Below are 14337 nucleotides of genomic sequence, written 5' to 3'. Positions count from 1 at the left end.
AACACCACCGTCCCCCTCCCCCAACAGCACCCATCCCCATCCTCCCCCCCCACCCACCACCAATATGAGCCATCCCTCCCTCTGCCGCTGGCCCTCCCCTGGATACCTACACGAGCTGTAGGTGTTTGAAGGTGTAGAGTACGGTGGGAACTGAACTAAACTGGTTACCATCCAGGTACCTGGAAGATAAAAGAGAGAGTTAGGATTGGTGGAATTTTATGAAATGGGTTGTGTTCAATTAAAATAGCACTCATTGGTTGATACAAGCATGTCTATTTGCTGCTGAAACCCTCCTCTACACCTTTGTTACCTCAGCGATTATTCCAATAAGACTCTCCTGGTCAGCGTTCCAATGTCCACTTTCCATAACCTCGCACCCCTCCACAGCTCTGCTGTTAACTGGCACTAAAGCCATTCACCCACCACCCACTGAGATCCCTAATCGACATCGGCACACAGTCCAATAATGCCTCGATATGAAAATTCTCATTCTTGAGTATAATTTCCTCTGTCACTTGGTCCCTCTCTATTTCTGTTTCATTCTCTAACCTTGCAATCCTCCGAGGTGTTTGCACTCCTCAAATGCTAGCCTCCTACACATCCCCACTTTTCAACTACTCTCCATTTTCTTTCTCCCATCTTCACTGAATAGCAGTGTTACGCATGCTAACTTTCAACCTGCTGGAATCATTCTAGAATCGAGGGAATTTTGGAAGATCATTACCAAACAAAGCTCCAATGAATCGATGTGAAGGAGTTTAGAACATCATAGGGTCATGGAGGTTGCTATACAAATGCAAATCCTTGCTTTTTCTCCATTTGATTTTCTATTTTAGTTTACTTGGTTAAGACTACACATGTCAAACTGATGGGAACCGTACAATCAGATCACATCACTTTTCCACTGCGTGGCTTATGTTAAAATTGACAGCTGTTTCGTGCCTGATTTATTCATCTCTCTTTCTCTCTCTGTGTACTCTTCCTCCCTACTCAACAGCCAAAGTCAAGCACTGGTGAAGATGCAGAGTGACAATCCGTTTACAGCAGTAATATCTTACTGGGTATGAATATATGCGTATTTATGAGGAAGCAGCAAGTGAGAACCTGGTTCTCACAGTGCGTTCTGTTTGATCCTCTCTCACTCACAGTTCAGTCACGTTTTTAGGGATGCCTTTCGGTAGAGATTTCAGGTGTTTGTTGCTACAGCGGACAACAGTCTCCAGACAGGTGCACTCTGCAGGGCACTGAGGACGAGGGACACAGGTGCTCTCCTCATAACCTGCAACACAAATAACAACTTCACATCACTGACATTTATTCTGCTTTTAACCCCGTGCTGTATCTGTCCTGGGAATGATGTGAGATACTGGGGTTGGATTGGGGTGGACATGATGAGAGGTCACACGACACCAGATTATAGTCCAACAGGTTTATTTAAAATCACTAGCTTTTGGAGCATTGGATAAAAACAAATTATTGTGGATGCTGGAATCTGAAACCAAAACCACCTGACGAAGGAGCAGTGCTCCAAAAGAGAAAATGCTGGAAAATCTCAGCAGGTCTGACGGCATCTGTAAGGAGAGAAAAAGAGCTTGCCATTTTAACACACGATCCTGCTCCCATGCCCACATGTCTGTCCTTGGCCTGCTGCAATGTTCCAGTGAAGCTCAACGTGAACTGGAGGAACAGCATCTCATCTTCCGGCTCGGCACCTTACAGCCTTCCGGTCTCAACATCGAATTCAACAACTTCAGATGATTCGCTCCACCCCACCTCGGCACCTTTGTTTTCATTTTATTTAATTTTTAACTGTTCTCTCTCTTTTATTTCTTTATTGTCTTTCTTTATTTTTCTTTTTCCTCCCCCCCCCCACTCTTTCCCCCTATTTTATCTCCCCATTTCTTACCTTTTCTCCCCCTTTGCTTCCCCTTTCCCCCCTTTTCTCAATTTTACCTCACTCCCACCCATTTGCCCTCTCCCCCCACATCTTCATCTGTCACAGTTTACCGTCTGATTTCAGTTTCTCTGCCATTTGGCCATTCATACCTTCTATTCTCTCGATGGGCTGCCATTAGCAGCCTTTCCCTTTGTTTCTGTGGCTATGACTCATCTTTCATTCCCTCACCCTGCATTCCCTCCCACTTTCTATGCCTTCTAGCTTTGACAAAGGGTCATCTGGACTCGAAACGTCAGCTCTTTTTTCTCTCCTTACAGATGCTGCCAGACCTGCTGAGATTTTCCAGCATTTTCTCTTTTGGAGCACTGCTCCTTCGCCAGGTGAAGTGGAGCAAGGAGCGCAGGCACAAAATATATAGATGGAATGACGATAGCCCAACACTAACAGGTAATCAAGAGTGTCAAAGGATAAGTACAGACAGTGCAGGCCAGCTGAATGGCAAGGCACAAAAACTCACAAGATAAAATTAAACAACTTTATTGATCCAGTAATAAAGCAGGTAATTGTTACCTTCTTCACAGCGGAAGTCCTGATAAGCTACATCCTGTAGAGGGATCTCTCTCAGGAAGTCTGGCTTCTGGCATCGTGGGTTTCCGCTGACTATTTTTCTCCTCCTCAACCACTCTCCCAGCCAGGCCAATTGACAGTTACAGTTGAAGGAGTTTGCAAGGAGATTGCTGCAATCAAAGTGACAGACATATAAACTCGCAACCTTCCGTGCACAGAGCATCGGGAGGAGCGATTGGTTATGTGTATGTGGGTGCCTGCGTGTGTTCATGTGTGTGTGTGTGCCTCTGTGTGCACGTGTGTGTGTGTGCCTGTGTGCACGTGTGCGCATGCATGTGTGTGAGTGTTTGTGTCTGCATGTGTTGTAATGTCTGTGTGTATGTTCAGAGATGTGTATTCACACCTGAATGTTACTTGTGTGTGTGCTCAGCTGTGTTTATTTAAATGTTTGCATGAGTACATAGGTTTTTCTATATGTGCATGGTACACATGTGAACATGCAAACACATGTGCTTTTATATTTGTCTTTGTATTTAAAATGGGTATCTGTTAGTTGGTGATGTCAACATGAACGATCTGAAACACAGAACAGTAAATACCGATTCAGCTGCCAGTTTTACCAATGGAGCTCTCCACCATCATCTATTCCCTTGTCTCTGCCTATATCCTTTACCCTGTTTTCAGATTATTTATTCACATCTCTTTTCAATGATGGTACAGCTCTACTAACCACCTGAGGTAAATCATTTCATGTCTTAATGATCCTCAATGTGGACAAACAACCTTCTAATTATGAACCTGAGCTGATCTTGTTCAAAACAATTATCTTTGCAACATAACAATGTGAAAAACTGCCCTGGTATGCCCCCTCCACAAAAGGAAGGACAAATCCAATCCAGCCAACTACTGACCCATCAGCCTACCCTCCAACATCAGCAAAGTTATGGATGGGTTCTTTGACAGAGCTATCAAATAGCATTTACTCAGCAATAAGACCATAAGACCATAAGACCATAAGACCATAAGACATAGGAGCGGAAGTAAGGCCATTCGGCCCATCGAGTCCACTCCACCATTCAATCATGGTTGATTTCAACTCCATTTACCCGCTCTCTCCCCATAGCCCTTAATTCCTCGAGAAATCAAGAATTGATCAATTTCTGTCTTGAAGACGCTCAACGTCTCGGCCTCCACAGCCCTCTGTGGCAATGAATTCCACAGACCCACCACTCTCTGGCTGAAGAAATTTCTCCTCATCTCTGTTCTAAAGTGACTCCCTTTTATTCTAAGGCTGTGCCCCCGCGTCCTAGTCTCCCCTGTTAATGGAAACAACTTCCCTACGTCCATCCTATCTAAGCCGTTCATTATCTTGTAAGTTTCTATCAGATCTCCCCTCAACCTCCTAAACTCCAATGAATATAATCCCACGATCCTCAGACGTTCATCGTATGTCAGGCCTACCATTCCTGGGATCATCCGTGTGAATCTCCGCTGGACCCGCTCCAGTGCTAGTATGTCCTTCCTGAGGTGTGGGGCCCAAAATTGCTCACAGTACTCCAAATGGGGCCTAACCAGTGCTTTATAAAGCCTCAGAAGTACATCCCTGCTTTTGTATTCCAAGCCTCTTGAGATAAATGACAACATTACATTTGCTTTCTTAATTACGGACTCAACCTGCAAGTTTACCTTTAGAGAATCCTGGACTAGGACTCCCAAGTCCCTTTGCACTTTAGCATTATGAATTTTGTCACCGTTTAGAAAATAGTCCATGCCTCTATTCTTTTTTCCAAAGTGTACGACCTCGCACTTGCCCACGTTGAATTTCATCAGCCACTTCTTGGACCACTCTCCTAAACTGTCTAAATCTTTCTGCAGCCTCCCCACCTCCTCAATACTACCTGCCCCTCCACCTATCTTTGTATCATCGGCAAACTTGGCCAGAATGCTCCCAGTCCCGTCATCTAGATCGTTAATATATAAAGAGAACAGCTGTGGCCCCAACACTGAACCCTGCGGGACACCACTTGTCACCGGTTGCCATTCTGAGAAAGAACCTTTTATCCCAACTCTCTGCCTTCTGTCTGACAGCCAATCGTCAATCCATGTTAGTACCTTGCCTCGAATACCATGGGCCCTTATTTTACTCAGCAGTCTCCCGTGAGGCACCTTGTCAAAGGCCTTTTGGAAGTCAAGATAGATAACATCCATTGGCTCTCCTTGGTCTAACCTATTTGTTATCTCTTCAAAGAACTCTAACAGGTTTGTCAGGCACGACCTCCCCTTACTAAATCCATGCTGACTTGTCTTAATCCGACCCTGCACTTCCAAGAATTTAGAAATCTCATCCTTAACGATGGATTCTAGAATTTTGCCAACAACTGAGGTTAGGCTAATTGGCCTATAATTTTCCATCTTTTTTCTTGTTCCCTTCTTGAACAGTGGGGTTACAACAGCGATTTTCCAATCCTCTGGGACTTTCCCTGACTCCAGTGACTTTTGAAAGATCATAACTAACGCCTCCACTATTTCTTCAGCTATCTCCTTTAGAACTCTAGGATGTAGCCCATCTGGGCCCGGAGATTTATCAATTTTCAGACCTTTTAGTTTCTCTAGCACTTTCTCCTTTGTGATGGCAACCATATTCAACTCTGCCCCCTGACTTTCCTGAATTGTTGGGATATTACTCATGTCTTCTACTGTGAAGACTGACGCAAAGTACTTATTAAGTTCCTCAGCTATTTCCTTGTCTCCCATCACTAGATTACCAGCGTCATTTTGGAGCGGCCCAATGTCTACTTTTGCCTCCCGTTTGTTTTTAATGTATTTAAAGAAACTTTTACTATCATTCCTAATGTTACTGGCTAGCCTACCTTCATATTTGATCCTCTCCTTCCTTATTTCTCTCTTTGTTATCCTCTGTTTGTTTTTATAGCCTTCCCAATCTTCTGACTTCCCACTACTCTTTGCCACATTATAGGCTCTCTCTTTTGTCTTGATGCATTCCCTGACTTCCTTTGTCAGCCATGGCTGCCTAATCCCCCCTCTGATAACCTTTCTTTTGTTTGGGATGAACCTCTGCACTGTGTCCTCAATTACTCCCAGAAACTCCTGCCATTGCTGTTCTACTGTCTTTCCCATTAGGCTCTGCTTCCAGTCGATTTTTGTCAGTTCCTCCCTCATGCGCCTGTAATTACCTTTATTTAACTGTAGAACCTTCACATCTGATTCTGCCTTCCTTCTTTCAAATTGCAGACTGAATTCTACCATATTATGATCACTGCTTCCTAAGTGTTCCCTTACTTTAAGATCTTTTATCACGTCTGGCTCATTACATAACACTAAGTCCAGAATAGCCTGTTCCCTCGTGGGCTCCATCACAAGCTGTTCCAAAAAGCCATCCTGTAAACATTCAATGAATTCCCTTTCTTTGGGTCCACTGGCAACATTATTTACCCAGTCCACCTGCATATTGAAATCCCCCATGATCACTGTGACCTTGCCTTTCTGACATGCCCTTTCTATTTCGTGGTGCATTTTGTGCCCCTGGTCCTGACCACTGTCAGGAGGCAATGACCTGCTTGCTGACACTCCGTTTGGGTTCTGCCAGGACCACTCAGCTCCTGATTGTAGTATAAAAGGTTAACAAAATGGATATTCCAATCCAAGTGGATTATGTGGCACTGATGTCAGTGTGTAAATAAACTATTTTATAAGAAGTTATCCTCATAAACCTGTGGCTCCTCCTTGTTAGAATCATGGTCTCACACCTTCTACAACACTGACCTCATTACATTCTTGTTCCAAACATGGACATAAGAGCTGACTGCCAGAGGTGAGGTGAGAGTGACTGCCCTTGACATCAAAGCATCATTGGATTGAGTGTGACATCAAGGAGCCCTAACAAAACTGGAGTAGATGAGAATCAGGGGAGATTCTCCACTGGTCGTGCATGGCACAAAGGAAGATGGTGGTTGTTGGAGGTCAATCATCTCAGTTTCAGGATATCACTGGAGGAGTTCCTCAGGTAGTGTCCCAGGCCCAACCATCTTCAGCTGCTTCATCAATGAACTTCCCTCTGTCATAAAATTCACTGATGACTGCACAGTGTTGAGCATTCGTGATTCCTTAGATACTAAAACAGTTTGTGTCCCAATACAGCAAAACTTAGACAATGTCCAAGCTGAGGTTGAAAGTGGCAAGTAACCTTAGCGCCACACAAGTGCCAGGCAATGACCATCTCCAACAAGGGGTAATCTAACCATTTCCCCTGTAGGAGGCCATTGAATTCAACAAACTAAGGCATCGCTAGGCTCAGCAGGTTACAAGTCGAACTCTGATAAACAAACAGATGGACATTGGTAAACTGCTGAGCCTGACTAAACAATAGCAGATTGTGTTACTATCCTGAGACAATTAATTGTGTCACTCACTGTGTCCTGAGATGATTAATAAGACCATAAGACATAGGGGCAGAATTAGGCCACTCGGCCCATTGTGTCTGCTCCGCCATTTAATCATGGCTGATATTTTTCTCATCCCCATTCTCCTGCCTTTTCCCCATAACTCCTGATCCCCTTATTAATCAGGAACCTATCTATCTCTGTCTTAAAGACACTCAATGACCTGGCCTCCACAGCCTTCTGCGGCAAAGAGTTCCATAGATTCACCACTCTCTATTTGTGTCAGTGTCCAGAGCCAATTAATTGTGTCACTCACTGTGTCCTGAGACAATTAATTGTGTCACTGTGATCTTGATATATGCTTGGCCATGTTTAGAATCTGCTGAGTTGGTAAAAAGGCAAGGCTGAAGATGCTAATGTAATAATGCAACATACACCCTGTTTCAAATAACTTCTTCACAAGAAGAAACTCTGATGAAGACAATAAGAAATCATCAGGAAGTGATAGCAGTCTGGTCATTTACTGTCACAGACCTACTCCATCACTGGATGAATGTCTGAACGGGTGATAGTCAGTATGTATACACACACACACACACACTGGGGATCTTGATGCAACTGAAGAACTTCTACTGTGTTATAAGGAACAATCAATTAGATGTATAAATTGAACCAACCCAACCTGTGCAGTCTCATGCATCACAGTCATAATTCTAGTGTCCAAAATACATTTGGCATGTTGGCCCTCACACCTTGGCATTCAATGGCATTACCATGGCTGAATCTGCCGCTATCAACATCCTGCCAGAATCTGAACTGGACTAGCTGATAAATACTGTGGCTACACGTCAGAGGCTCGGAATCCTGTGTGAGTAACTCACCTCCTGACCCCCAAAGCCTGTCCACCATCTACAAGGCACAAGACAGGAATGCGACAAAATACCCACGTAACGAGGGCTACTAAACACCTTATGGCATACATAAACTAGAGTAAAATACAGTCTGGTAGAGAAGGAGAGAGGAAGTATCTGTGTACTCACAGGGTAGAGAGCGAGTGGAGAGTGTTGAAGGCAGCTGGTGTGATGGTGGCAATGTGGTTGTCGTAGAGTGAGAGTAGACGCACAGCACTCAGTCCTGTGAAGCTGTTGTTGTGGATACAGTTGATGCGATTATTCCTCAACATCCTTGGGGAAGAAGGAAAGATAAGTTCTTACCAGAAAGAGTGTCTTCTCAGGGGTGATAATGACCGATTATCAATGAGAATTAACTAGATGAGCTGGAACAATGATTAACCCTTTGAGCCCATTACCCATGGATATTGACTCATATATAATGCACACAGTGCCTGCTAATTCTCGCCACTGAACAAGCTGGGAATGACAAATGTCTGTTTCTTTCTTTTTCTTTCTCTCTCAGTCTCTCTCTCTCTCTCCATGCAGGTGTCTTCCTCCTCTTATTCTCTCAGTTTCTCTCTTTCTGAAGATATCAACATCTTTGGGGTTACCATTGACCAGAAACTGAACTGGACTAGCCATATAAATACTGTGGCTACCAGAGAGAGTCAGAGATTAGGAATCCTGCAGCGAATAAGTCACCTCCTGACACCCCAAAGCCTGTCCACCATCTACAAGGCACAAGTCAGGAATGTGATGTAATACTCCCCACTTGCCTGGATGAGTACGGCCCCAACAACACTCAAGAAGCTCAACGCCATCCAGGAAAAGCAGCCGGCTTGACTGTCAACACATCCACAAACATCCACTCGCTGACCACTGATGCACAGTAGCAACACTGTGTACCATCTATAAGATGCACTGCAGGAACTCACCAAGGCTCCTTAGGGTGCACCTTCCAATCCCATGACTGCTACGATCTAGAAGGTCAAAGGCAGGAGATACCTGGGAACACCCCGGGTAGGGAAGGTGATGGCCTGGTGGTATTATCACTAGATTATTAATCCAGAAACTCAGCTAATGTTCTGGGAACCTGAGTTTGAATCCCGTCATGGCAAATGTTGGAATTTGAATTCAATAAAAAATATCTGGAATTACGAATCTTCTGATGACCATGAAATCATTGTCGATTGTCGGAAAAACCCATCTAGTTCACTAATGTCCTTTAAGGAAGGAAATCTGCCGTCCTTACCTGGTCTGGCCTACATGTTACTCCAGAGCCACAGCAATGTGACTCTCAACTGCCCTCAGGCAACTAGGGATGGGCAATAAATGCTGGCCAGCCAGCAATGGCAACAACCCATAATTGGATTTTTAAAAAGTGCCTACCAATCATAAGACTCTGACTTTCCTCGAGATATCCTTAGCCTCTGATTGGCCTCAGAATGTACCTACCAACAATTAGACCGTGAGGACGATCTTTCCAAAATAACTCTAAGTGCCAAACAAGCATGAAAATGGGAGTGTTTCAGACCCATTTTTCAGTAAGATAAAAAATAAAATCCTATGACACTTGGAAAAAAAAGAGGCAAAGTAGGGGGAGTGGACAGCATCTAGTGTGCCCGATGGGCAGATCCAGAGTGCGAGGCTGGCACTGCCAAGTACCAGGTTGGCAGTGCCAGGCTGGCATTGTCCAAGAAGCACTGCCCACCTCTGCCCCAGACCACCTGAAGGGGCCTCAATGGCCTCCAGTTCCACTGACGAGCCCATCACATCAGGCCCCCATTGTTGGGGGTCCATACATGATCCTTGCCGGTGAGGACCTCCACCGGCAAGGCCATTAAGGCAAGTGAGCCTGGACGGTTGCATCCCGGGTTCACTAATCATATTTAAATTGACCAGTAAATATTTAATTTAGCTTCGCGCTCTTCTCGGGTGAGGCTGATTACGCCGGTTTAACAGGGCTGGTAATACCGCGAGAGGCAAAAAACTGGGCACATCTCTCAAGATCTTACTGGCTTGCCATGCCAATCGACCGGTGTGACAGGCTGGTATGATCGCCCTTTGTTTTTCTCTCCTCCTGTACCTTTCAGTCTCCTGGTTTTTCTCTCTGTCTCTATTTCTGCCTCTCCTTGTCTGTTTCTCTGCGTGTGTGTGTGCGGGGAAGCATCCTTTAAGGAAATCAACCAATTCACAATTTTTAGTCATGCATAGAAGTTCTCTGGGGAAACCTGAGAGGTATGAGATTACAATCTAACATCAGATATTGAATTTTCCTGTAACTCACTCTGAGTACCCGAGTAATAATCACCAGTCCATCACACAATCAATATTCCTTCAAGTTGCACATCACAAAATCAATATACTGTCGCAGTCCTGTGTCATGTGACATCTTTAAACAACAACAGAAATGGTACCAAAGCAAAGGAAGAAAGATTGATGTAAAATGGTCACCACGGTACATGACATATTCACCACCGTATTCATTCATCTGTATAGAAGTCTCACTTTATGATCTTATGATCTAGTACAATTGCCACACTTGAGAGTATCACATTTTTGTCAACAATGCCTGTGTCCCAAGAATGAATAGATAAACTGCTGTGCCTAATAACAAACTTGTCTGTAAAAGACTTCAGAAAGTACCTATTCACAGCAATTAAGTTTGGTGACATTCATTGGACAGCCTACCTTAAACCTTAGAGGCAGTGTAATACACAATGTATTGCTAGCTCAGTTGGTTAGTGATGCAGAGTGATGCCAACAGTGCCGCTTAATTCCTGTATGGGCTGAGGGTATTTATGAAGGCCCCACCTTCTCAACACTGCCCCTCACCTGAGGTGTGGTGATCCTCAGGTTAAATTATAAGCAGTCAGCTCTCCCCCTAAAAGGGGAGATCTGGGACAATGGCGACTTGACCTTTATTGCATGATAGAACAGAGCTGTCACATTCTCTGACTTACACTGAGAAATGGGTAGGGATGACACTCCTGTCTCTGGGGCCAGGGACCTGAGCACAAAGCTCTAGACTGACCCACCAATGCAATACTGAGGCAGTGCTGCACAGTCAGAGGTGCCTGCCAAGGAGAGATTAAACTGAGGTTCTTCTACCCGGTCGCGGGGGATGTAAGATCCCCTGGTGCAACTTGTAGGATGAGCAGAGGAATTCTGCCCAGTTTCCTGGCCGATATGTATCCCCCACTCAAACTCACTGAAAAATCAAATGATCTGGGCCTTTGTCACATTTATGGGATCTTGCTGTGTACAAATTGCCTGCCACATTTCCTAGATTATAATACTGACTGTGCTTTAGAAAATACTTCACTGGCTCTGTTGGGACATCTTGAAAGACGCTGTATAAATGCAAGCTCTTTCTCTCTTTTTCAGTTTCACTAATGTGGGTGAAGAGGGTCAATACTCCTGCCCCCAATCACTATCTAGAGACCCCAGACTGCGTAAGGACAAGCTGGTCCCACAGATTACCAATGCTGACATGATTGGTTCACACGTGAGTCATGTTATAGGTGAGGATTAGGGAGGAACTTCCAGCATTCAATGACTATCAATATTAATGATTAATACAACACTGCTGAGACGCATATCAACAAAACATTTCTCTCAGGGAAGTTGAACAGATGGAAGTTTAAGGATTAAGAACATGTCCCAGTGGTCCTGTTGAGCCACTTACAAAGTCCGTAATCCATCAAGACCCCGAAACATCCCACTTCTAATGGAATCGAGCTGATTGGCTGTCAGGTGTAATTCACTAACAGAAGAAGCACCTTCAAACGTTCCATCTTCAATTTCCACAATCTTATTGTTGCTCAGGTTTCTGGGAATAAAGAGAAAAGGATCTTAGATTAGAGGATTGAAACGTATGTATGCGACTGAGTTAGAGTATATTAGTGAGTGTGTAAGTGTGTGTGTGTGTGTGATTAAGTTTGCTAGAATTAGTGAGTGTGTAAGTGTTAGCATGAGATAGTTAGTGTGTAAGTGTGTGTATGACTGAGTGTGCTAACATGAATTAGTGAGTATGTGAGTGTGTGAGACTGGCTATGTTAGTGTGAGTTAGTGTGTAAGTTGTGTGTATGACTGGGTGTGTTAGTGTGAGTGAGTGAGTATGTAAGTGTGTGTGTGACACAGTGTGTTAATGTAAGATAGTGAGTCTGTAAGTGTGTGTGTGTGCGATTCAGTGTATATGTTAGTGTGAGATAGTGAGTGTGTAAGTGTCTGTGGGTGACCGAGAACCAGAACTGAGTTGCTTGTGGGGCAATTTGTTAGTGCTGTTGGGGAGGGTTTAGACCAACCCGGCAGGGGTGTGGGAGCCAGGATGTAATATCAGAGAGGAAGGTGCACAGTATGCTGGGAGAGAGCACTCGAATGGGGAACAGTAAATTATTAGTTATGGTCAGATTAAGGGGGAAAGTAATGCTGTCTACATCAGGGTTACTGTGCATGTATAGAATGCACAGAGTGTGGTAAATAAGATTGGGGAGCTACAGACATAGATTGCATTGTGGAAATATGACATTGTGGTAATAACTGGGAGCTTGCTCAAGGAAGGGTAGGACTGGGTGTTAAATATTCCTGGGTACAAGATGTTCAGAAAAGATAGGAAATGGGAGAGGTAGCGATATTGATTAGGGAGACCTTTGCAGTGCTGGAGAAAGAGGGCATCACAGAGAATTCAAGGACAGAATCTATTTGGCTAGAGCTCAGGAACAAAAAAGGTGGAATTAGATTGCTCGGTCTATAAGTCAACAATTAATGGAAAAGATTAACACATCTGTAAGGAAATTACAGAGGTGCAAAAATTATAGGGTTCTTATAATGGGGAATTTTAATGATCTGAATACAAACTGGGATAGTAATACTGTAAAGGATAGAGAGGGGCTAGAATTCCTAAGGTGTGTTCAGGAAAATTTTCTTTCGCAGTGTGGTTCCAGTCCAATAAAAGAGGGAACACTGGTGGGCCTGCTTGTAGGGAATGAGGTGGCCTGAATGGATCAAATATCAGTAGGAGGCAGTGGTCATTGTTTAGACTGACTGTGGAAAAGAACAAAGAACAACGCTGAGTAAGAATAATTCACCGGGGGAAAACCAACTTTCACTGGGGTAAGAACGGATCTGGGTTGAATCAATTGGGGTCAAAGGTTGGCAGGAAACACAGCAGCTAAACAATGGGCTACTGTGGCACAGTCAAGGTATGTTCCCACAAAGAAGAAAGGTAAGGCCAACAAATCTAAAGCCCCTCGAATGGCAAAAGTGAAAGAAATTAAGATAAAGGAGAAAGAAAAGTGTTTACAACAGATATCAGGTGGACAACACACTGCAGAACCAGGCTGAAGATTCAAAGGGGAAAGGAAAAAGCAAATAAGAGAAGCAAAAATAGAATATGAAAAGAGACTGGTAGCTAACATAAACAGGAAAGTCTTTAATAGGCATATAAGTAGTAAAAGGGTGGTAAAAAGAGCAGTAGGGTCAATTATGCTGCCTCACAGCGCCAGGGACCCGGGTTTGATTCACGGATTGGGTCACTGTCTGTGCGGACTCTACACATTCTCCCCGTGTCTGCGTGGGGTTTCCGCCGGGTGCTCCGGCTTCCTCCCACAGTCTGAAAGACATGCTGGTTAGGTGCATTGACCATGCTAAATTCTCTCTCAGTGTACCCAAACAGGCGCTGTAGCGTGGCGACTAGGGGATTTCCACAGTAACTTCATTGCAGTGTTAATGTAAGCTTACTTATGACACTAATAAACTTTAAAACTTTAAACTTTAATTAGGGAGCAAAAAGGGGATTTATACATTGAGGTTGGGGACATAACATATATTAAATGAATAACTTGCATCTGTCTTTATCAAGGAAGAGGATGCTACCCAGACCATGGTAAACAAGGAGGTAAGTCAGACACCAGAAGGATTTAAAATTGTCAAGGAGGAGGTAATGGATAGGCACCAGGACAGGATGAGTTACATCCAAGGACAGGGGGAAGTAAGAGTGCAAATTCCAGAGACACTAACCATTACTTTTCAGTCTTCCTTAGACTCAGGGGTTGTTGCTGGAGGTCTGGAGAATTGCAGACATTACACCCTTGATCAAAATAGGGTGTAAAGATAAGCTCAGCAACTACAGGCCAGTAAGTTTAATTTAGGTGGTGGAAAACCTCTAGAAACAATAATTTTGGACAAAATTAATGGTCCCATGGACAAATATGAGTTAATTAAGGAAAGCCATGATGTGGAGATGCCGGTGTTGGACTGGGGTAAGCACAATAAGAAGTCTCACAACACCAGGTTAAAGTCCAACAGGTTTATTTGGTAGCACAAGCCACAAGCTTTCAGAGCACTGCTCCTTCATCAGGTGAGTGGGAGTTCTGTTCACAAACAGGGCATATACAGACACAAACTCAATTTACAAAATAATGGTTGGAATGCGAGTCTTTACAGGTAATCAAGTCTTAAAGATACAGACAATGTGAGTGGAGAGAGAGTTAAGCACAAGTTGAAGAGATGTGTATTGTCTCCAGGCAGGACAGTTAGTGAGAGTTTGCAAGCCGAGGCAAGTCGTGGAGGTTACAGA

The 14337-nt window shown here is 44.0% G+C and overlaps 1 protein-coding gene across 1 annotated transcript in view; it reads right to left on the bottom strand.

Moving 5' to 3' along the window:
• slit1a (slit homolog 1a (Drosophila)) overlaps window positions 1-14337 on the bottom strand; it is a 329132-nt gene that overhangs the window by 65330 nt on the left and 249465 nt on the right. The window contains exons 18-22 of the mRNA XM_078223079.1: window positions 11446-11589; window positions 7905-8048; window positions 2468-2634; window positions 1147-1279; window positions 111-179 (exon numbers count right to left, since the gene is read on the bottom strand). Of these exons, the coding sequence (XP_078079205.1) occupies window positions 111-179; window positions 1147-1279; window positions 2468-2634; window positions 7905-8048; window positions 11446-11589 (657 nt within the window). The remainder of the gene's footprint in view (window positions 1-110; window positions 180-1146; window positions 1280-2467; window positions 2635-7904; window positions 8049-11445; window positions 11590-14337) is intronic.

Source organism: Mustelus asterias, chromosome 11, assembly GCF_964213995.1.
Source record: "Mustelus asterias chromosome 11, sMusAst1.hap1.1, whole genome shotgun sequence".
In the NCBI taxonomy this organism is placed as follows: Eukaryota; Metazoa; Chordata; class Chondrichthyes; order Carcharhiniformes; family Triakidae; genus Mustelus; species Mustelus asterias.
Note: the sequence above shows the minus strand (reverse complement) of the source record. Positions and strands in the feature narration are given on the sequence as shown.